At 40.2% G+C, this 24,723-nt stretch overlaps 1 protein-coding gene across 1 annotated transcript in view; it reads right to left on the bottom strand.

The window, feature by feature from the left end:
- CACHD1 (cache domain containing 1) overlaps nucleotides 1-24,723 on the bottom strand; it is a 192,433-nt gene that overhangs the window by 64,797 nt on the left and 102,913 nt on the right. Inside the window, exons 3-4 of the mRNA XM_016208395.2 lie at nucleotides 22,062-22,210; nucleotides 4,858-4,964 (exon numbers count right to left, since the gene is read on the bottom strand). Coding sequence (XP_016063881.2) covers nucleotides 4,858-4,964; nucleotides 22,062-22,210 — 256 coding nt within the window. The remainder of the gene's footprint in view (nucleotides 1-4,857; nucleotides 4,965-22,061; nucleotides 22,211-24,723) is intronic.

Below are 24,723 nucleotides of genomic sequence, written 5' to 3'. Positions count from 1 at the left end.
AAATCATATCAAGCATCTTCTTCGACATTTACACAATGGAACACTATGCAGCTGTAAAAACAAAGGATCCCTTACCCTTTGAGACAGCATGGAGGGACCTGGAGAGTATTACGCTAAGGGAAATGAGCCAGTCAGAGAAGGACAGGTGTCACATGGTCTTACCCATATGTGGAATCTAATGAACAAAATAAACTGATGAACAAAGTAGATCCAGAGACATGGAAACATGGAACAGACTGACGAATCTCAGAGGGAAGGCCGGGGTGGGTTGGTGGGTGGGGAGAGATTAACATAAGAATTTACATGCATATATGCATAACCCATGGACACAGACAATAGTGAGGTGAAGGCCTGAGGGGAAGGGTATAGGGTGGAAGGGATCAATGGGGGAAAAAGGGGGACATTTGTAATACTTTCAACAATAAAGAGAAATGAAAAAACAAACTCTTCCAAGGGAGCAATGATATAATGAAAAATTGGGACATTCTAAATGTTGAAGGGGAGTAGATTCATTCATTCAACACTATTATATAGTCACTACCACGATGATATAGAAGTATATTTATTTACATATGAACAAAAAAATGTTCAGGTATATTTACTAAGCTTAAGAAAAACAAGCTATATCCATTATGATCATATACGTTAAGAGAATACACATATGAGAATATATGTGGCAAAAAATCTTGTGAAAGTAGTATAATAGGGCTGCTTTACGAAACTGTAAGACCAGACTTCTAAGTACTCTGCAGAACAGGAATAGAGCTTAAAGGGGAATCAAGGTGAAGAAAACAGCCCTCAGTGTACTTAATTTTGTATGTGTGTGTGTATGTCTCACACACACACACACAAATGGAAACTGAATCACACAACCTTGAGACATCTGGATTTCTAAATGACTGAGTAGTTTTTAATATTATGTAAATAACTGCCACATTTTTTTATGATATTAATGCAATCATGGAGCTGGGGTACGTAGGCATAAAAATAAACTAGAGATTATGAGTTTGGTCGATTTTTATTTTAGGTTTCTAGGAAGAACATAGCTTTTCACTGCATTGGTATCAGGATATTTAACAGATAATTTTCATACTGTTTTAGAGAAAAGAGAAGAACCTATGTAGCACATGGTCAACCTCTGTCATTCACAGAAGGAAGTGATGAAGCCACTGAAATCAGCAGCACAGCCTCGAGCCTCCAGTGCCCATCTCTCCTCCTGCACACTAGTGTGGGAACGTGACTTACCAATGCCCCGTACACCCCATGAATCCCGTTTCTCAGTGAAGACTGCCATGCTACCAAGATCGAAGTGTGCAACTTCAAATGCTCTTTAAATCAAACACAATAAAGAAAGTCAGACACTTTTTCTTTTGGTGAGAAAGACGAACTCCCAGTTCCTCTCTCACCTCAATTGCATAACTCAAGAGAGCAAGAGGCAACTTTCCTTGGACTCTTCAAATAAACTCTCTTTAGGGATCAGGCTATGCACAAGAAAATAGCTCAGCAGGAACTTTGAAGGAAAAAAAAGAGAGAGTGAGAAACCAGGGATAAAAGCAGGAAAGAACCTGAACAAAACATTACCGGCACCATAATACAACGCATGCACTGTCAAACATTAGTTATTTGGATGGAATCGGGGACAAGCAGTCAATTTAGAAAGTAGAGATCTGGCAGAAGCAGTTTTAAGAACACACATGTGTGTTGGATGGATGGACACATGACCTAGTTTTAGATAAATGAACTTAAGAATCGTTTACAATTTATGAGAGTCTGTTTCCAGCTAGTCTAAAAGGCAACCTGAAACTGTGTTATCAATTAGGGACTCATTGATGGATTATATACAGTCTGAAAGAGCCTAAGGCTGGATATCTTACAGATGTAAATATCAGACATGCGATAGCCGATGAAGCACATTAATTCTGCTCTGAAAAGGGGCATGAGCTACAGAGGAGGAAAGGAAGGAGCTCTGAGGTCACCCTTCGCCATCTACCACTCCTCTCCTGTTACAAATGATTGCTCAAGAATGTGGACTTTGGGATGCAGCCACTGCCTGGTGGAATGTCACAAACTTGACATGCAAGCAAGTTAGTTCTCAAATACCTGCATGTTGCCAAAAGCTGCTTGTAAATCTATCTACATCAACTGTGTTGAGAACAGCTCTTGTTAGGCAGTATATTATACTTGAGACGCGCTCTTAAAAATAGCAAATTCAACATCTGATCTTTATATATCTCCGCCCTCACCACCCTCTTCCTAGTATCTACTACCTAGAAGATGCTTAATAAATATTTGTTAAATGAATTTTTAAAAATATATTTTTATTGATTTCAGAGAGAGGAAGGGAGAGGAAGAGAGCAGAAACATTAATGATGAGAGTCATCGATTGGCTGCCTCCTGAACGCCCCCTACTGGGGATCGAGCTCACAACCCAGGCATGTGCCCTGACGGGGAATCGAACCTCAATCTCCTGGATCCTAGGTAGATGCTCAACCACTGAGCCACACCGACAGGGGTGTTAAATGAATTTTTATTGTACTTATTCATTCTAGTTAGCAGGTGGGAGGCCATTACCTGGCAGAAAGAATAGCTTCTGTATTCACTAAGAAAAAGGCACAATAATATGACTGTTAATGATGGAGATAGATCTCAACAATGCACTCACCATCAGAAATAGATAAAAGGGACTGAGGATATAGGCCTGTCTGCAGCAGCTTCTAGATGCTCCAAGGTCAGGTCTACTGAGGTGAGTGACCTTGGCAGGAGAGCATTGTTATGGCTCCCACATGAGCGAGCAGCCCCCCAGTCTGTCCCAGCCTACCCTTCTTACTGTCCCAACCACACAGCCAGGAAGGTAATGAGATTCATCTAAAACGGGTGGGGGAACCTTTTTTCTGCCAAGGGCCACTGGGCTATTTGTAACACCATTCTTGGGCCATACAAAATCATGAACTTAGAAATTAGCTATGAAAAAAGCTCCTAGATATATTGAATTTTGAGTCCCGCCTGTGGTTGCCTTGGCAGGGCCAGACCAAATGATTTCATGGCCATATACAGTCCTCAGGCCGGATGTTCCCCACCCCTGATCTAGAACCTCAACACCAGGCAGGACAGAGTATCAGCAACTTGCTATTAAGGGTACTGTCTACCAGAAAGGAGCGAAAATACATTGGAAAGTAGTTTGTAATTCCTTCTTGTTTTATTTTCCCTTTGATTATAAAGCAATGCATGCTTAGTTGAAAGTTAAGAAAATTAGGAAGTAAAAATAGCCCACTGTTCCATCACTAAAAAGATTACTATTAACATTTATGAGTGAGTCCTTCTGGATCATTCATATAATTATTCAAAGTGTATACATTTTTGGGACATCCTATATATATATATGTATATGCAATGCACTGATTTTTTTCTTATTAATTCAAATAGCCAAGAAACCAACATGTATTGTAAAAATTTTAACTACACATATTGTTGGATTAAATTGTGCATTTTCGGGACACATTTAAGTCTGATCCTGTTCAAAGGTTGCTATTTCAACCTTAAGTCTTCAGACCCAGAAACATGTCTTGTGTTACTGTATAAATCTGAAGAAAAAAGGGCAAATACTAAATTTGGGAACAAATTCCAGCTTTGAGCTCTGTGCCAGCTATGGACTCTTCCATACTTCATTTTCTCTGCCCATTCTCTGCCTTTCTGTACTTCCTTATGTTTTTTTATGAAAATTATCTTCATTTAACATCCTTTCTAGTAGCAAACCCCATCTTCTCCAGAAGTTTTCCAGATTTTCAAACCAATAAAAAAATGACTGAATCCATTATACGCTGGTCTAGACAATATGTGCCTCGCTGATTTAGGCTGGACCACTCAGCTAGCAGCTCTAGTTTTATGACCTTTAAGCAACATAAAGCTTATAGTTCTATCTTCCCAGACCTAATAGGTTACTTAGTGTGTGTATACAATTCCCAAACACTACAGTGCTTTCCCTGGACAGAGATCGGATGGAGCTCTACAAAGAACTATTCTGGTCCTCTGGTTTTCTCTTGGGGTTTACATGTCTGCAAGACACCTAGAATTTGGGAAACACAGTTCTTCATATTTAAGGATTAAATCTTTCATCTCTCCAGCAATAAAGGAAGTCTTAGGACCCTTCTGAACCTTTGACTCTTCCTTGGTAAAAACCGAAAACTGAGGCTAGGAGGTGATTTCTAAAAGCCCTTCCAGCTCTGAAAAGGTGAAGCCTTTAGGTTCTGAGGTCCATGAATCAACAAGTATAAACAAGACAAGAGGAGAGACACATAAACTGAAACTCCAGGGCAGGAGTAGAAACGGCATGTCAGTTGGGAGTCACACACATGCAGGTACCCTAGTCGTTACTACTGCTGCATAAAGCCGAGTGCCACTGAGACCAGGAAGAACGTTAGACTCAATATAAAGCCTCGTGACACTGTTTATTAGTAGAAAAGCTGCCCCATCACTTTTCCAAAACACCCCCCAAGACAAATTAAAAATTGAAAATACAAATGAAACTCAACATCTCCTATTGCAAAGATAACTGGGTCTCTAAAATAACCTTTAAAATAACAAATGTAAAACTCCTAACAATGAGATAACGGGCTGAAGAGCCTAGCAAGGTAAGCGGCATGTGCCATATAAGTGATATAGTAAACGCTCGGTACCTAGTAGCTCAGTGTTCTTCTTCCTTTCCCTCTTCAGAATGTCAACTTTCCAGCAGGAAATATCCTATTTTAAGTACATATTTTTCTTTAAAACTTAAGGAAAATGTCTAAAGCAATACATTTATTCATATACTTGAATGTGGTGTAATGTCGTTTATTTTTATAAAACTCAGAGGTCACTGACCTGAATTTAAGTCTCGTCCTGGATTGAAGGCCCGGCTATTAACAGTAGTAGAAAGTCGATCACAGCTAATTGTTCTAGATACATTGGTATTAAAGTTCCCATCGAACCTGAAAGAATAGGAGAGAATTAGCAATACTGACTTGGTGGCTAATCAATGCAGAAAAACAAAGCAACAAAAATAAGAGTTCCTACTATATATAAAATAGGTCAGCTCATAAACAGTAAAATTGTGATTTAGATTTTAAATATATATAAAAAAAACCCCACCGCAGAGCAGTTTTGGGGAAAAACATTTGCATCTAGAAGGCTTTAGAAATCAAGTTCAATTCTAAGGAGATGAAGAAAAACCATCCTTTCAACCAACGTTTCTTCCATGAACCTGAGTCAGGTACTGTTGATAAAATCATGCAGAAAATAGATTCACAGACTAGAAAAACACAAATCAGACTTGAGCTCTGGTGTTACATATGAAACGGTTCTTTAAGTTATCCTATGTGAAAATCAACGACCAAGGACCAAAACAGACACTAGTGTAGGAGAAAGAATGACTTCGGGGTAGGAAAGATCTAGATTTGAATCTCTGCTATGTCACTATTAAATATATGTCCTTGGGCAAAACTGTTTAATTTTTCTGAGCCTCAGTTTTCTTATCTAGAAAAAACAAAACTTATTTTCCAAAGCTGCAAAAATGATGATAAATAATGCACCTAAGTCCCTTTCATTGTACATGACACACAGCTTGCACCTTCTAGACTGTAATGTAAATAAGACCAAGGTCTTTTCTGATTTCCAGTGGTAGCACCATGCTAGTACTGAAGTAGAACAATGTTAGTACTCTGGCTAGTAGCAGACCAATAAATACTAGTGCAAAAAATGGGTCATTCGCTAGAGCTACCAACAATCTACAAGAAAATAACAGGAAAAAGTACTAACTCATTAGTCACTAAGAGTATCTGTAAAAGTGAATTTAACCCAGAAGTAACAAAAGAGGGGGAAAAAAAGTGAACTTCTAAGTAACCTATTCAGGATTTCAGATATTGGAAGGACTTACGACGTTTCTAAGATTCCCACCCCCCCCCAGAAATATTCAATCTGAAATTATGTTTTTTAAAATGTGTGTTAAAATGTGTTCCTCAGATGATAAATGTCATTAATGAAACCCCACTGCCACAGGAAGAGAAGCTGTATCGCCCGTACCACCTCGGAGAAGCAATCCGAACTCAGTCATTCACATGAATTTGATTATCTGTTGACCACATCTCATAATGTCTGAGCTACAAAACTGAACTGATTGTATGAGCAGGGAGGCTAGGTTTTCACATGGTGTGTTGGGTTCCAAAAGGTAAACATTTTGTTTTGAAACATATCATCTCAAAGGAGGGAACTGGATTTTAAGAGATCTTTTAGTCCAGCCTCTAACCCAGATCAGAATTACATCAATATTGTCAACTGTGCCCCCAAGGACACAGTTGCTTCACCATCATGGTGACTCCTCCTTGGACCTGCTCCAATTTGTCTAGACGAGAAGACTGCTGCCTCAGAAGCCACAGATGGAGAGAAAAGAAGAAATTATTATATCAGCAGCTGGCTGTGTGCAAGCTGGCAAAGCAACATAATTCCACTATCCCTCTCTTGCTTTACATTTGACCTTCTGTAAAGTGAGAGGAGTGTTATATAAGTGACTCACCTGCTCGCCATGCTCTAGATGCCACATTGAATCTGCCCTCACATACTTTTTAATAAGGCCAGATAAAATTTAGGCTTTTTGTGAGCTATATGGTCTGCCTGCAACTCACATCTGCACTTTGCTGTATGAATTACAAACCCCCTTTAGACCTACCCATTTCACAGTTGAGAAAAGTGACACCAAGGATCACAGCAAAAGTCAGGGGCCTAAAAGGAACTTGAATCCCATCACCCAATTCCCTGTCCAAGGGTGAGCCACACACCACACTGCTTAATTGAAGTGGCACATAAGGAAGAACTAAGAGAGGTAACTCAAGTTCCTCTCTTAGTTCTTCTAGGTGACGTGTAAGCTTGGAGAGAGCCCCTGTCTCCTCAAATGAAGTCTCCATAGTCAGGACTTGTGCTATCAAGAACCAGGGAACTATTTTTATAGTTGTTTTTTTTTTCTATTCTGTACTGAAAAGATCATCCCTAAGAACTTTAAAGAAAACATTTTTATAAGAAAAAAATGGAAGTAACTCATTAACAAAAGTAGGTGCTTAGTAAATATTTGTCAGTCATAGAAAGGCTTCACAATGTAGTGCGTGTTATCAATTATCTACCCAACCTTTTATTCCCACTATCTCCCAACCTATAGTTCTAACCAGACCAGTCCCTCAACTGCTGGATCCCAACTGCGATGCTCTCCAGTGCCCACTGCACCCATACAAAGCCCAGCTCTTCACATCTTCCTCCCTGAAAACTCTCCTATCGGCTCCAGCCTATGATGTCCCCTTTCTCCTCCAAACTGACCAGTGCCATTCTGCATCTTAATTCCATGCATGTGTCTCTTTTCCTATTTTTTAAAATTGCCTTGAAATGAGCTTAACATAGTGTCATCATAGTTGATGTCCATTAGACACAGATCAACCAGGTTTAGATTCCGTTTATGCAAAAAAACACTAATCAATAAAAATTTAAAAATAAGATTTATTATAAATCATGAGCAAATTACCTTACTTACTTTGCCTTCTCCAATTCCTTTATGGGAGCTTCAATGGCCTAAACCCTACCAGACACGCAGCACTTCAACTCCCAATTCTCTCTAAAACCTTTCACATATTTGAGAAGCCCGAGTTCTCCCTGGTGCGACTGTAAGTTACTTGAGGTTTACACTTCTCTCTCAGGTCTAGCACACTGCTGGAAATGTGTGCTCCATCCATTCTCATTGGGGACTGACTAATGAGGAAGGACAGAGAGCTAGGTCACTGGAGAGGTCTGGATGTTTTATTCAATCATGTTCATTGGATATCTCTGACAAGTAAGGCACTGCCACCCTGGCAAACCATTGATTATGTCTCTGTCGGGAGCATGGGCTTGAGAGGTACATAGACCTGGACTGGAGTTTGGGTTTAAAATTGCTTATTGATATATTTAATTCTTGTGCATAATTTACATTTTCTCAGCCTCTGTTTTCCTCATCTATAAAATGGTACTAATAATAGTAACTATTTCATAAGGTGTTAAGAATTAAATCAGAAAATGGCTCTAAAGACCTTGTACATAGTAAGCATTTAATAAATAATAACTAGCACTGAAAGTATTAGCAATGATAACAGTTAACAGCTACTAAGTGCTTATCATGTCAATTATTTCAAGTGCTTTACGTAGATTATTAACTCATCTTCTTAAACCCTGAGGGAAATACTATTATTATCTCCATTTGGGTACAAAATTTTAAATTAAGAAGACCCAGGTTCACAGCTGGGTATTAGCAGAACCAAGACGTGTACATATGCCCTGGCCAGTGTGGCTCAGTTGGTTGGATGTTGTCCTGTGCACCAAAAGGTTGCCAGTTCGATTCCCGGTCAGGGCACACGCCTGGGTTGTGGGCTTGATCCCCAGTAGGGGGCGTGCAGGAGGCAGCTGATCAATGTTATGCTCTCACATCGATGTTTCTCTCTTCCACCCTCTCTCTCCAAAAATCAATGAAATGTCTTAAAAAAAGAGATGTGAACATTCGAGCTCTCATTCATAAGGAATACATTACACTATATCTCAATAAATCAAAAAATAAATCATCACCAACATTATCTAAAACAGCTGAAGAAGAATTCAGTTCTCTCAAAGGAAAGGATTACGCTGAAAGATTGTAGGCTGAGGTGAAATCTTTGCTTTTTACTTAATAGAAAGTGATAGTAGCTAAACACAAGGCTTCCGATAATGCATAGCTACACGGAAAGAGCTCTATGGACAAAAATGTGGATGAGGAGGCGGAAGATATTAAAGGTGCTCCCCATTAATTACAAATAACTGATCAAAAAATGTTCACCACTGGCATAGCTACGAAATTGGCCATTTTGAATTACTTTTTAGTATTTATTCTAAAAAAGCCTCAAGCTCCCTTCCCATTCACTACCGAAAGCTGAGAGGTTCCAGGCTAGAAGAGCGAGCATGGAGCAGAGATACAGCAGACTCAGGGCCAGTTCATACTAGTTTTCTCCTTTCCTGGCACCGACTTTCTCCTCTGAGAAAAAGACCCTGGGCATTTTGGTAATCTGAGGACCGTGAACGAATAAATGGCTCATGGACAACAAAGATAATATAAAGAGAAGTAAAAAAAGGCCAAGAAAGAGAAAACTGCACTAAATTCTGAAAAATTCTCACACGGGACAATGAATACAAGATGCTGAATAACGTAACAGTTTAAGTTGCACGTAAATGTGGGCAACGCATGATCCACAGCCCTGGAAAACTCCATTTGATGTAGTGCAAACACGGAGCCTTGCGGAGATCAAACTCAATCCCAAAATAAAATACCCGAAGAAGTTCCTTTTCTGAAGGAAGCCATAGAATTTTCCTGATGTTTTAGAACGAATAAATAACCACCTTGCAGAAGAACCTCAGCCAGAAGGCAACGTGACCTATCTGCTCGTTAGCTCAAGGACATCTGGGTTCTGAAAGTCCACTAGTAAGAGGTGAAACAGATTGTTAAGCTTCACTTCAGAGCATGATTTAATTCGTGCTTTCTGAGCAATCCGCATGTAGTGAATGCTGGTGGTTTTAAGTCAATTTACTCCTGTCAGGCCCCCACATTCTGATATTTCAGGAATTCAGAGACATGCCAACCACTCTCCCTCCCGCTTCTTGCTGGCTGGTATTGCGCAGCAAAGGTCTCGCTGTGGTCTCAGTCTGTCTGCATTCCCTCCCATGTGCTGAATCTCAGCCATGGAACCTGCGCCCTCAGCTGAGTTACCATGAAATGCCCAGAAATGAACCTCGCTCCGCTGCTATCCCTGCCTACGCCTGTCAGGTAGGGAAGCAGGTGCCAACAGGGGGCTTACGAGACACAGGAAAGAGTATGTGCTAAGCTGGTGAGCCAGCTAGGAGAAAAAATTACAGGAGCAAAGACCCTGTGATTAGCTCTTCAGCCACACTCACTAGTGCCTGCTTCTCTTCTGGATGCGAAACGGAGAAAAACTTGCTTAGCTGTCTTGCTATATTAGCCACCTCTGGGCCCCAGGAACGGCTGCCCTGCCTAAGACAAGAATGCATTTTATGAATGGGTGCCATTTATAAAAAGGAACATGCCATTCACCCTGATTTGGAGACTATGAGAAATATAAAGTTCATGCCTACGATACTTTATCAAAACACGTCATTCAGTCTTAGCGGTTACCTAAAAGATTTTTCATTGAGAAGTATATTACCTGCCAGTCGCGTTATGGAAAGGTCAGGAACTGGTATAATAATAAATGTTCACATAAAATGAGCAGGCAACTCAAATTATCTTTATATCTGTGCTTTAAAAAAGTAGTGAGAATAATCCCTTCTAAATCTCCCGTAGATCCTCACTCTAAAAAAAACGGGAGATATTGGATTATGATTTCTTTCTATACTTAGTTTTATAAGATAAAAACCAGGGCCTGAAATTCAGTTTCAAGAGAAATAACTCCATCTTTCCTACCCCCTTAAGTTAAAAAAAAACCCACTTCCTTCTGGATTTACTTTCATGAACAACTGATCGAAACTGCATCCCGAGGGAGAAAACAGAGCTGTGACTCCCACTTTGATCTCTTCCCCATGGAGAAATTCACTCCCTGCCTGGCTTGCAAGATGTTCATTTGATTGACGTTTGCTCTGATGTGCAAACTGCTTTGAACTTCAGACATTTAATTCCCATCAGGCTGCAGTCATTTTTATTCTCCTTCAACAGGATTTACAAGCAGGAGATCAGCAAATGTAGAAGATAAAATAAATTTGCAGAAGCTTTGAATCTTACATCAAAACTGTTCAAGTGAGTTCCAATTGGATTTCATTCAGCCTCGATTCACAGTGTAAATCAACTTTTCAGTGGAGTCCCAGTTTAGGAGGAAAAAAAAACACATAAAGGAGAGAGACACATACACCAGTTGGGGTTTACTTCCTGAATCTCTTGGTCTTTGTTTAAATTTGCAATGGATTTCCCTCAACATTTCCAGGGAAGGCTGCCCGATTTATCACATAGAGCCTAAACCACACCCACGGCTCCAAGGGCGGTGGTGAAATGTAGTCTTATTCATGGACACATTTTTATGGTAACATTTAAAAAAGCAAATCCCTGTGGATATCTCAGAAGAGCAAGGCTTAAATTCATAATGGAGTCCATAAACAAGGCCAATATGATGACAGCTAATGGGGTAGTGAATAATTTTTACTTGTTTGCTTGTTTGTAATCACTGCTAAAATGCTGAGATGGGTGCAAAAGGTTAAAAAACAAACCAACCACAAAACCCCACCATTTTTTCTGGAAGCAAAACCGGGTATCAGATCAGAAGCTGGTGTGGAGCATACGCTGTGAGGCCTCTGACAGAGCTCACAGCACAGCGCAGGCCCCTTCTTCCCGGGCTGCTGAACTGCCAGGCTCTGTTTTAAGAGCAGCGCACACTGTCCTGGAAGCAAAGAAGGCAAAGCCCCTTGACCAGTAGCTGCAGGAGCCTTTAAAAGACGATCTGGACACTGAGAAAGGCCCATGTCCCCCAGGCCCTCCAGTCCGAGGAACAGCCCAACAGTGGACAGTGGACTAAGATGCCACAGGGAGACAGACATATCACTTCGCTTCCACTCAGTCAGGTTCCTGCTCATCCTTTCTGGGAAGTGTCTGCTCTCCAAATATTTGAGCAACACCAGTTGAGAAGAATTAAACAAGAACCCCCTTATCTCCCACTTAACCACCCATGAGAATAAAGTTAAACAAAGAAAAGAGCTAAGATAAAAATCAAACATCTGTACTGGCAAATATTTAAACTCTGTTTGAATGGTGGAGGAAGGGGTACGAGTGGGATCACTTCAAAAAGGAACTACCACATTCATAAAGTAAATGATACCCCAACCCCCCAACTGCGTTTACTTATTCAAACACCTAAATTAATGGACAAACTGAAAAGCTGTCAAATAACGCATAACCGTGTTCCAAGAAAGGGAGTTTCCTTCCATCTCTGCAGAGATTGGAGAGATAAGTCACATTCTTTTTGTTCTTATCAGTAATAAGATTAAACCTTCAGGGTTCAGCCACTCAGCGAGAGGAGAAACAAGGGCTGCTTTCAAATGCCCTTGGAAGGTGAGGCTTTCGGGGCAATAAAGAGTCTCTCTCTCCAGTAAAGTCTAAGTATCCTGCAAAGCAGCCAGATTTCTTCTGCACCCTTTCCCCACCACCGCAGGTCACTGAGAGGCTTCAGTCCAAGGATCATCTAGTCAACCCGCGTTCTCACACAAGCCTGGGAGATCGCACCCGGGGCATCTAGGGGGACTGGAAGTGGCTCCAAAACCACATTAAACAATCTTTACCTTCTTCATCACCAGGTTGGGGCGGGGTGCATGAAGAAGAAAGAAGGGTATCTGGAAAAATAAAGGAGGGTACAGGTGGGTGGACCGAGACCTGGTGGGGGTGGGATCCACAGGCTCCCTCTGAGCTTTTCCATAACCCTTGTCCATCCTGCCACTTGACCTCTACAAAGGACTTAACGTTCTTTACAGTTGTTTATTTATATACTTTCCCCCTTTGCTAGTTAATACACACAGAGAGATCCTTTCCTGTGTTTATCTCCAGGGCACAGCCCTGTAAAATGCACACTTTTAGTAAATGTCTGCTGAACGAATAAATGCAGAGAATCTAAAAGGCTGAGACTTTCTAGGACTAGAGAGCAGAGATTGTAAATTCACATGTTTTCTTCCTGCACGCACACTGAGTAGTTAGTAAACAGCACACCGCTGTGAGTGGTAGGACACAGACATCAAGGAGAAGCACGAACCACCTCAGAGGTAGCAGATGACCTTGAAGATGAACTGGTTCAATCTCTCAGGCACATCTGCACTGAGGGAAGAGGCCTGTCCAAATCTCCCTGTTCTGTAAAGGATACATGAAACTTAAGATAGGAAATACTTACGGTTAATGGATCCTCAAAAGAAATTACTGACCCAATATTAAAAAGTTAACAAAGCTATGAGTCTGAAGACAGATTAGTACATCATCTACCAAACAAGCCACATCCCCTGAGGGGCAGAATGTTGTTTAAGTCTTGGCCTTCTTTGAAAACACTTCGAATTTTTGCACAAGAACACTCAGAAATCTCAAAGGAAGTTTCTGGTCCTCTGCTGCAATCGGATGCATTTCTTAAGGTTGGCAATTTCTGCTAGAGACAAGATTTTCAGGAAGGAAGAAAGGGAGGGTGAGGGAGAAGGGCAGAGGCAGAGAGGAAAGATGGGAGGGAGGGAGGAAAGGAGGGAGGGAATAAGAGGACCATCTCTCCCTAAAATACATAAAAGGCCCCGGGTGAAATTCAGTATTCTAAGCAGAGTGGCAGGTCTCCCATCCTGCCTTTGGTGACGGTCACACGAGGAAAATTCAGACAGCAGGGCTGTCAGCAGACCCAATACACATGCTCTCTGCTCTAACGATGCTCATCAATAGCTCTAAAGACAAAGATATCTATCTATATACACATACACACACATGCACACGTGTGACACTGCTCAAGGAACATGCTTTTAAGACTGAGAAACATACTAACTAGACTATGGGGGCATTACATTCAGCCAATTTAGACACTTCAGAGGGTCATACAATAGCCTCAGTAAAATTCAAAGAAGGAATGTATAGTTTAGTGTTTCAAGGGCCAGATAAATCCTTCTAATGTTATCACTGGGCAAAATATTTTATCATGGAAAGAAAATTATTTGGAATCAGGGAACCTATATTCCAAACCAAGCGACCTTGAGCCCAGACACACCTCTCTGAGCCTAGTTCTTCACTGGCAAAACAGGGGTTGAGGGTGGGGAGAGGACAGTGTCTACCCTACCACCACTTGAGAGGATCGCATGAAGAATGTAAATTAAGTAAAATAATGTTTACAGAAGCAAAAGCCCAAGAAAGTATTTTACTGAAGTATAAACACATGTAACTTACATAAGTAATGTAACTGAGCGGGCCTTCTGGGATGTAAAGCACTCTGCAAAATCATTGTTGAATTCTGAGTTCAACTCAAGTCCTTTGGGCACCAATAGCCGTAAGACTGTATCTGTGACATTTTGCCTGCCTGCAGGTAATAATAATTTCTAAAGGGATGAGTTTAAAGTTTGAGATAAAGGAGGGAGAATGACTTGAAAAACTAAGATTCACCATACAGTACTGTAAGGGGAAAAACACAAAACACATCTTCCTGGGGAAAGAACAGGACCTGAAATAAAATTAAACTCAGCTGTCAAGGACCAAGCTTGTCACATTATTTGATGATGTGACCCCAAAGGAAGAAAGGAAAGAGAGTCATAGGTGCTAAAGCACCTGGCTAAGTCATAGTATTATATTTTCATGAGAACAGTAATAAGAAATAAATTGTACCTAGGGTTAAATATTTTACAGCATTTTTTTTTTTCATGTGTACTACCTTAAAATAGGAGTGGGGGATAATAGGGGCTGCCTACATGTGGGTCAGCTGTTATGTCTAGAAACATGATTTTAGGAAAAACTCACTGGTGCATTAGCACATTAAAACTATACATAGCCATGCACATAACATGGTTGTGGAGATGAAAATATTTGTGGGATAAAAATAATACTACAGGCTAATCTCAACTGTTTGGCAAGACTCCTTGCAAGAACGATCCACATGCAATTCAAGATTAAAATCTAGAAGTTTATACTAAACTCATTATCTTCTTAAAAATCTCTTTTTGCTCTGATTTTCACTTTCATTAACAGATTCCTATCTTGAGATTCACAATTTAAAATTTAGGACCATCTTTTAAAATCTTCTTCCCCACCAAAATCTCCAATAAAAACTGGTTGGCAGATTCCATATAACCCACCACCACCCTGGATACCTTCTGCCTTCCTACAATCCTTCCTTGAGGATTGTAACTGAGGTGCCATTCTCCTGGATTATTAGGATGGCCCATCTTCACAAACAACATGCCTTTGCACCACAATCTATCCTTCACTTGCCAACTAATTAATCTGCCCAAATCACAGACATGACTACAGACCTTGCTTTAAAACCTATCGCTTACTGAGAAGTTTGTCCACGCGATCAAGGATTTCGAGCCCATCACGGTACATCTCTTATCCACTGCTCCAGCCCTGTGTCTTCCACCTCACCACACTCAATGCTTTATGAATTCCTGCTGTTTTCTGGGCAGAAGAATCCTTCCCCCAGATCTATCTGCAGAAGTTCCACTCTCCAAGGCCTCAACTGCCACTTCTCTACCAAGCCAGAGTCTAAGAAGCCTCTCTGTTCATAATCTCTCTTCTCTAAAGGAGTCACTGGATTCCTTTCCTGATGCTCGACAGTCTGCCTTAGCTTATTCTGCACGTGTCCTCTGAGCTCCTGGAGGTTCAGAGTGTTTTATTCAGCTTGGTCTAGCAGACAGTAGCCAGGACAATGTCTCGCACATTAACTCCCTTGAACATACAGTTGAGTTGAATGTGACAAGTTGAATTGAAAACGATATAGAGTGGTCCCCCCTTATCTGCAGTTCCATTTTCCAGTTTCCATTACCAGTGGTCAACTGCAGCCTGAAAATATTAAATACAAAATTCCAGTAATAAACAATTCGTAAGTTTTAAATTGCATGCCTTTCTGAGGACCATGATGAAATCTCACGCCTTCCTGAACCTTCACCAGGACCCTAAAGCATCCCCCTATCCAGTGTACCCACTCTGGATATGCTCCCAGCTCCTTAGTCACTTAGTGGCCATCTTGGTTAAAAAGTCAACTGTGGCAGTAGCTCAGTGATGTTCAAGTCACCCTTATTTTACTTAACAGCGGCCCCAAAGCACAACAGTGATGCTAGCAACAGAACAGAAATCTGTGTCTGTGCACTTCTCTTCTTTCTCATGGCTGAATAATATTCCATTTTGCATAGATAGGCTGCTACTTCTTTATTCATTGATGGACACTTGGACTATTAGTTTGACTAATAGTTTGACTACTGTAAATAATGCTGCAATAACATGAGGGTGCAGCTATCTTCTCAAGTTAGTGTTTTTCTTTCCTTCAAATAAATGCCCAAAGTGGAACTGCTGGATCATACGGTAGTTCTAATTCTTTGAGGAATCTCCACACTGTTTTCCATAGTGGCTGCACCAATTTACATCCTCACCAACAATGCATGAGGGCTCCATTTTCTCCACATCACCAACATTTGTTATTCTTGTCTTTTTAATGTTGGGCATTCTAATAAGTGTGAGGTGGTATCTCACTGTGGTTTTGATTGGCATTTCCCTAATGATTAGTGATGTTGAGCATCTTTTCATGTACCTGATGGACATCTGTATGTCTTTGGAAAAATGTCTACTCAGATCCTCTGCCCATTTAAATCAGATTTGTTTTATTGCTACTGAGTTGTATGAATTCCTTATATATTTTAGATATTAACCCCTTATCAGATATATGACTTGCAAATATTTTCTCCCATTCAGTGGGTGGCCTTTTCATTTTGTTGGTGATTTCCTTTGCTGTGCAGAAGCTTTTCAGTTTGAAGTAGTCCCACTTGCTTATTTTTGCTTTTGAAGTCAGATCCAGAAAATCTTGGCCAACACTTATGTCAAGTAGCTTACTGCCTAATGTTTTCTTCTGGGAGTCCTACGGTTTCAGGTGTTACATTCAAGTCTTTAATCCATTTTAAGTTGTCTTTTGTGTATAATGTAAAATGGTGGTCCAGTTTTCCCAACACCATTTATTTGAGAGACTGTCCCTTCCCCATTATATATTCTTGACTCCTTTGTCATAAATTAACTAAACATATATGTGTGAGTTTATTTCTGAGATCTCTATTCTGTTTCATTAATCTGTGTCTGTTTTTTGTTTGTTTCCAATATCACAATGTTTTGATTACTACAGCTTTGTAATATAGTTTGAAATCAGGGCACAGATGTCTCCAGCTTCAAAAGCTCCAAGGAATAAGAGTCTAGTATCCTCTCGTATAAATGTGAGGGTAAATAAAAATTTAACTCCAATGGTAGGTTTTCCAGCTCAGTTTTCTGTCCTTTCTTTGAGAAGGGGTTGTGATGGTTAACTTTATGTGTCAATTTGGTTGGGCCATGGTACCCAGATATGTGGTCAAACACTATTCTGGGATGTTTCTGTGAAGGATTTTGGGAATGAGATCAACATTTAAATCAGTGGACTTGTGGGTGGGCCTCATCCAATTAGTCCTTAGACCTAAAAGGACTAAGACTGACCTCCCCCAAGCAAGGAATTCTGCCATCAGATTGAAATTGCAAGTCTTTCTTGAGTTTTCAGCCTGCCGCGCTACCCTGCAGATTTTGGACTTAACATCTCCACAATCACATGAGCAAATTCCTTAAAATAAATCTGGGCCTGGCTCAGTGGTTAAGCATCAGGTGATCGCGATTTGATTCCTGGTCAGGGCACATGCCCAGGTTGTGGGCTCGATCCCCTGACGGGTGTGCAGGAGGCAGCCGATCAATGACACCTCTCTCATCATTGATGTTCCCATCTCTGTCTCTCCTTCTCCCTTCCTCTCTCTGAAATCAATAAAGATATATTTAAAAAAATAAAAAAGTCTTTCTCTCACCCTATTGGTTCTGTTTCTTTGAACAACCCTGAGTAATATAGAGGGTTGTAACAGTGACTATTCATGGGAATTGTAACCAGGAGCCTGTGTTCTTCATCAGAACCCATGCTAGTTGCTTTGCCTATAGCACAACACCCCCACCAGATTGACTGATAAGACCTGACTCCTGAATCATATAGTTCTAATGGGCACCAGCAGGGGATGCATTAAATTTGGCTTCTCAGAAAATGAGATGAGTCCTACCTGCTTTCCCCAATGACTATATCAATTTCAGTGGATGCCCCAACTGAAAAAGCAACTTGTAAAATGGCAGGAATCCAATTTCACAATGGTTCTGAAGTTTCTTCATTTTCTGGAATCAGGGAAGCATTTAAATTCTCCCCTGGTGAATATGAGAAGTGTCTAGAGAGCTACGTCCAGGTGGTTGGCTTCTGAGAGCCTTGGAAACAAGTTGCTTACTTACTCTAGCTCCATCAGAGTATAGCTTTGTCATCTCAAACCTAGTCTGGATGCCTTAATGCCAATTCATACCATGATTAACTAATTAACAAGCATTAACTGAATGAGGTTAATACTGAACCCACTTGGAGACACACACAAAATCTGAGTTCATCTTCCCAGTAATGCCTCCTTAGTTTATTCTTTCCATTGTTTCCTTCTTCTTAAATAATGACATCAAAAGTGAAAAATAAGAATGCCACAGGCAAAAACATCTATAGAGGAGATTGGGAAAGGGGGGGAAAGAAACAGACTAAGAGATATGGCAGATGAAATTATTGATTGGTTTATGTAAAAGCCAAGAGTTGGCAGGGCCTGCTGACTAAACAACAGCTTCAAATGTGCACAGCAGAGCCCCATGCCTGTGGCAAGCCAGGTTTCTGGGGTAGATATTCTTAGTGTTATACATAAAGGAGTTATATTCTTGAAATTTGAGAGCGTGAGAATGCATGCTCAAGTTGCAATAGAAGGAAATGCACATGGACAAGACATTTTCTTGTCAAATTTATTAACACTATATAGTCATTTCAGATCACGAGTTGCAAACTCACATGCAGTAATGGGGGCTGAGCAGGTGATGACCGTGTGGGGAATGGGTTGGGTACACTGCAATATGGACTTGGGGGAACTGTGGTGAACGGGAGAAAGCATGCTCTGCCTTCAAAGGGGAGCTGCTCTTCACAGAAGCTACAGCTCAGTGGGAATGCGGACCCACTACTGCCAAATCTTCTGACTTGAGAGAAGCCAGAAATAGGGATGTGTAACCTCCCGAAGTTTAAATGTTAGCAACAGATTTTAAACCTTACAAATTTAAAAACCCTTAAAACATCTTGTGGGGCAAAATAAATCTGCAGGCTAGATGCAGTCCATGACTGTGATTATGAGTGTGTGTGTGTGTGTGTGTGTGTGTGTGTGTGTGTGTGTGTGTGTGTGTCTGGGCACTTCTTGTGGGAGAGCCCTGGATCTCATGCGCCCTCATCACTTGACCCAATACAACACGAAGGGAGCTGTTAATTAAATTACACAAGTAAATAAACTTTTTTTCAAAACTATCTTAAGTGATATCTTTGAAAATGAATGTCTTAGATTAAGCCTTAATCTGTTTTTTTCTATATCTGAGAATGTGAATTCTTCAGATCATTCCTTCAACAAATAATGACAGAGTGCATGTATGTGTGCATGTATGTATGGCCATTTTCACAAGTAAGCAAATACTCTTCTACAGCATGGCTGCATTTTATCATCTCACTTTTATATGATACAATTTCCTTAACTAATCCCCTATTGTTAGAAAAGTAGGGTCTTTACAATATTCTCTCTTCTAAATGGCACTACAATGACTTTCTTTACATGTTTATCTTTATAAACATGTCTGATTATTTTCTTGTGATATCCCTCCAAATGACCAGATAAAATCCAATGCATATTTCTAAATAAAGTCTATAGAGCCTTCTGTGATGCCACCCACCTGGAATATTTCTCTGTTTCAAGAAACCACAGCACCTCTCTGCTGTGCCACAATTTGCCTTAACTGCATATTATGTTCAGTATTTGTCCCCCACCCAATAATTTTTAAGTTTCTTGAGAGCTGACATTCCCTTATTCATCCCCATATTTGAATCAATTTAGATTCCAACAAATAGTAAATAAACCCAATTGCCAGGTGCTGGGGTGAAAATGGATGAGTGTAATCCCTGCCCAGAAGAGCAGGGGAGGCAGACTCACCCCCACCAATGAATGATACGGGTAAGCTCTACACATACCAGAGGTGTATGAAACTTACTATGGGAACAGAAGAGGAACAATGGATTCTTCCAGGGGCAAAGGGAAATAGGTAGAGAGAAAAGAGGTAATAGGAAACTATGGAGAGAGGCAAATTGTTGAGTTACTTTTTGAAACATTAATAGAAATTCACCCGGTGATGAGAATGAGAATGGGAATGAGAAATATGGGGTAGATTCACCAGCAGACACCAGTCAATTTAAGCTTTTTGTTTAATCTACAGCAATAGGTCCACTTACGAAATCATGAAGATCTCTCTAATCTTCTAAGCCAGGGTTTTTCACCCTCTGCACCACTAACATTTTGCGCCCGACAATTCTTTGTTTTGGGGGCGACTTTGTGCATTATGGGGTATGAGCCACATCCCTGGCTTCTACTCACTACATGCCAGTAGCAACTGTCCCCACCTTCCAACTGAACATGTTTCCAGACATTATTAAGTGTCCCTTGAGGGGAGAAAAGAAAAAAAATCACCCCTGGTTGAGAATCACTGTTTAAGCATAATTTCAGCTCTAAGGGCTTCTCCCTTACTATCGTATCTTTTCTCTAAGTTCTGAAAATGATTTTTTCTTTAGTTCAAAACCCAAATGGACCCCAAATTTATTTTTAGATAAGAGATAAATTTGTCAAAAACATTAAGTTACTGATGCCAGTTATTAAAATGTGCATCTCTTTTGATTAAATCTAATAAGCCAAAAATAAAATGTTCACTATGCTATGGGAGTATATAAATATTATGATTAGTATTTGTTCAGAACATTACAGTTTACAAAGTATTTTCACATTTACAGTACTGAATGCTTATGACACCCTGTGAAGTATTCATTCTTGTCCCCATTTTAGAGATGAAGACAGGGTGACTCAAAGACATCAAATATGCAAGAGTGTCTTAGTATTATGTGCTGTAGGTAGGATTCATGTCCAGATAGTCTCGTTCCAAATTGTATACACTTTCCATTTAATTAAGTAAACAACTAATGTGAGCTGCTTTGGGCCACAAACACAGTAAGCCTGAGAGAAGGCTCATGATAATATTACATAGATGGAGAAATAAAATGCCCTGCTACCAATGCAGCCCACCAACAAACTATAATAAGTAAAAACTTCCTTGTGGAAGCAAAGCATCATTTAACCACTAAAAAATAATGTTACATCCATCCTTTGCACAACCTCAAGAGCATTTATTGTGTAAAAAGAGGAGTAATACATATTAATTATGGTAACACACTCATAATTTTTAAAGCATGTTAACACCTTTCACTCATTCTAAATAGCCCAGGAAATTGGTATAATAAAGATTGCTATACACTGCTAGAAAACTGAACATAAAAATAAACATTAAGCCCAGCCGGGTGTGGCTCAGCAGTTGAGCCTCGACCTAGGATCCAGGCGATCAGGGTTCGATTCCTGGTCAGGGCACATGCCCGGATTGTGGGCTCGATCAATGACTCTCTCATCATTGATGTTTCTATCTCTCTCTCTTCCTCTCCTTTCCTCTCCCTTTATTTATTTAAATAAAGATATATTTAAATAAATAAATAAACATTAAGTAACTTTATTAAGATCACAGCCAAGTCAAATAGAAAATTAAATTCTTTGTACCTCAAGATAAGTGTTCCTTTCACTACAATTTCCAGCATCATGTGACCCTACACTCTTCCAGATACAAATATCACCAGCCCAATAAATAAAAACATCCTCAACCACACAGAATCCAATTCTTTTTCAATAGTACCTGAAGTCGCACTTCCTTGGTAGTTTTAAAGGTGGTACTGACACTAAAGTCGGAAGTGGGAACTTTTGCTGCTCTTAATCAAAGACGAAAAGCACTCCCTTAAATCAAATTACCAGAATCAGTGAGATGACCTTAGTCATCACTTACTAGTTGACACATGACAAAATGTTTGCAATTTTCTAGACTTAGTCAACTCTGTGCTCAAACAATATTCCATACTGTGGAACCTGAATTCCAGATGATGAAAAGGGGAGCAGGGAAGGCCCAGGAATTCCCTGTATATAGAAACTGAGTCACACTTCTTTAAAAATTACTTGTCTATATAATAATAAAGGACTTATTTACGAAAGAATATTATAGACTTTGTAACAAACAAACAGGTATTTTGAACATGAGTGCAAAGCAATTCAATTCCTGGTTTCAAGGCCAACAGAAAACGCTGAGGTCTTACTCCATCATGGAGGGCGGGATGGTGCAGCAGTCCTGAATCGCGGTGAGGGGAGAGGTCAGGTGGGCCGTATAGGACGCTTCCACCACTTGCTTGTTCCGGTTGACCACGTCCAAGTAACGGTTGAACTTCTCTCGGATTTTTTTGGCTAGCTGTGGGACGACAGTGAGCAAAATAAATCGAAAGCCCAAAACAATAACCCACTGTATTTGTTCTAATAAGCTCATTTGTGTCACAAACTTTATGAATTAAACTTCAGGTAAAACAACACACATCCAAGTCTTCGTCTACTGTGTAAATTGAGATTAAAAACAGCACAATGCCCAGAAGTCACAGAAGGATACTCAAATAACAATCAAGTAATGTCTTCTGTCTTAAAATAGGGGCTAATGCATTAAGAACTTTTCATGTGTTCAAATTCAAACAACAATATCAATCCATAAAATGCCTGCTAGATAAAGAAAAACAGTTTATGGATATGACTGTCAGTATAGCAGTGGGCTTTGGGAGTTAGAGAGCAATAATAGGGATTGGAAGGAAAAACCCCACTACTCATGGTTCTGGATTCACATACGTTTTTGTCAGGGGGAAAATACATAAAGAAAAAAAATGACATTGAATGTATTGTCCTACACAACTTCAGGAGCACCCTCACAGTCTTCCATGTGAAGGGCAAATCCTTGGGGTTGTGCAATGCAGATATCCAAATAAAACAAAATGTATAATTAGAAATACACTCATTCGATCTGTTATACCTTAAAATGGACAAATGTCTTTCTTAACTGCTATGAACAGAACACTTCATCATAATTTACTTCCATGTGGGAGTAACAAAAGCAAATGGATAAGCTTACTGCTTTTTCCTCGATTGTTGCCATCAAATATCACAGCTTAATTACAGATCTCCAAGGAAAACAGTGTTGTTTTTCCTCCCCTTAAACAGAATGTTGCCCAAATGAAATGACTGGTAGAATTATAGCTAATTGGTTTTGTAGAGCTTTCATTATCAGCATGCTAGTGGGGAACTAATCACCTCCTTTGGGTCATGCATCTCACACAATCCAACAGCTCACAGGATAAGAACCTGGAGCCAACTCCAAATATCTTCACTTGTTATTTTCAAGCCCATTTTAAAATTTGATCTTGTTCCAGTGATATTTAGAAACTTTAAGTTTCAATTAAATAACTGAGGGTATCAGCCTTGCTAAATATTGCACAAACTATAGAGTTCAGAAAAATTTCTCGACATAGCAAGAGTATGGATGATTTGATAATGGGTTGTCCAAATTCATTTCAGCATTTTCAAAGGAGGGACTTTGTGTCTCAAAATTAAGTCCATCTGCAATTCTATTCCCTGAGCTAGAGTTCTTTCTTCTTATTAAAAAGAAATGTATGTTTCTCCTCGCTGGGGTCTTTGCAATAAAATGTAGAGAAACCGTTTAATTTCCCATTTTAATTTGAACCACTGGTGATTTTACCCTCCTAAGGGGACATGTGGCAAAGTTTAGAGACGATTTTGGTTGCTGCAACTTGGTGGGGTGCTACTGGCATCTAGTAGGTGGAGGCCAGGATGCTCTGAACATCCTACAATGCACAAGACAGCCCCACAACCAAGAATTATACAACCTAAAATGTCAATAGTGCCCCATTGGAAAAAACCTAATGAGAAAAATCGAAGACAATTATCCCAATTTGCAATTCAGTCTCTAAGTCCCAAACTGTTCTTCCAGGTTAGTTCTCTACCCATACAACAAGGTACCATAAGGAAAAAAAATCTAACACGTTTCAATAGTTAGAAATTTCTACTTTGTTCTTTGCTTTTCCTTTCCCAAAGTAATGTGAAAGAGGTATCACATATGCCTACAGTTCTTTAAAATTCAGAGATATAGGACTATTCACTCATCAGCAGGTGTGCGGACGTGTTTATTTTTATTTTGTTTTTAAAGAGTAGCTTATTTATTTTTCTGAGAGAGAAAAAGGGAGAGGGAGAGAGAGAGAGAGAAACAACAATGTGAGAGCGTGACATCGGTCGGCTGCCTCCTGCATGCCCCGCACCCGGGATCGAGCCCGCACCCGGGCACGTGCCCTGCGCCGGGATGGAACCCGCAGCCTCCTGTGCACAGGGTGACGCCCACCCAGCTGAGCCACACCAGCCAGGGCGACCCGACATGGTTTTTAACAGCACTTTGCACTACTGTAACAATCTCTATTTCCTAGCCTCTCACATTCAATGGGCAGCTGAGGATGAGACAGAGTAAAAGGCTCCAGCTTAAAGCCTAATGCGTGTTCTCCAAGCGCCCCGCGTTCGCCACCCCCGCCTCAGCACAGGCTACACTTCAAGGCTACGGTCTGCTGAACGCCCGGCTGCCCCCCAGACCGTACGCCCCGTAAGGGCAGGTACTATATATACATTTTTGTTCATCTCTTTATCTTCACCTAGTACACTGCCTGGAATTATAGGCAGATAAAAAATGTTTAATGAATTAATAAAGGCCAAAAAAGAATCTGATCCCTGGGAATCATCAGCTTTATCTTTTGGTCTAAGGATCAATAACCTCTTCAAAAACATGGAGTGCTTACTTAAAAAATATACAATATGTATTTCTGGAAACTCCAAGACCAAGTTCTGTCTTTTCCCTTTAGGTTCTGAAATAAACTAAATATG

Source organism: Miniopterus natalensis, chromosome 9, assembly GCF_054644295.1.
Source record: "Miniopterus natalensis isolate mMinNat1 chromosome 9, mMinNat1.hap1, whole genome shotgun sequence".
NCBI lineage: Eukaryota > Metazoa > Chordata > Mammalia > Chiroptera > Miniopteridae > Miniopterus > Miniopterus natalensis.
The sequence above is the reverse complement of the archived record's forward strand: the minus strand, read 5'-3'. Positions and strand labels throughout refer to the sequence as shown.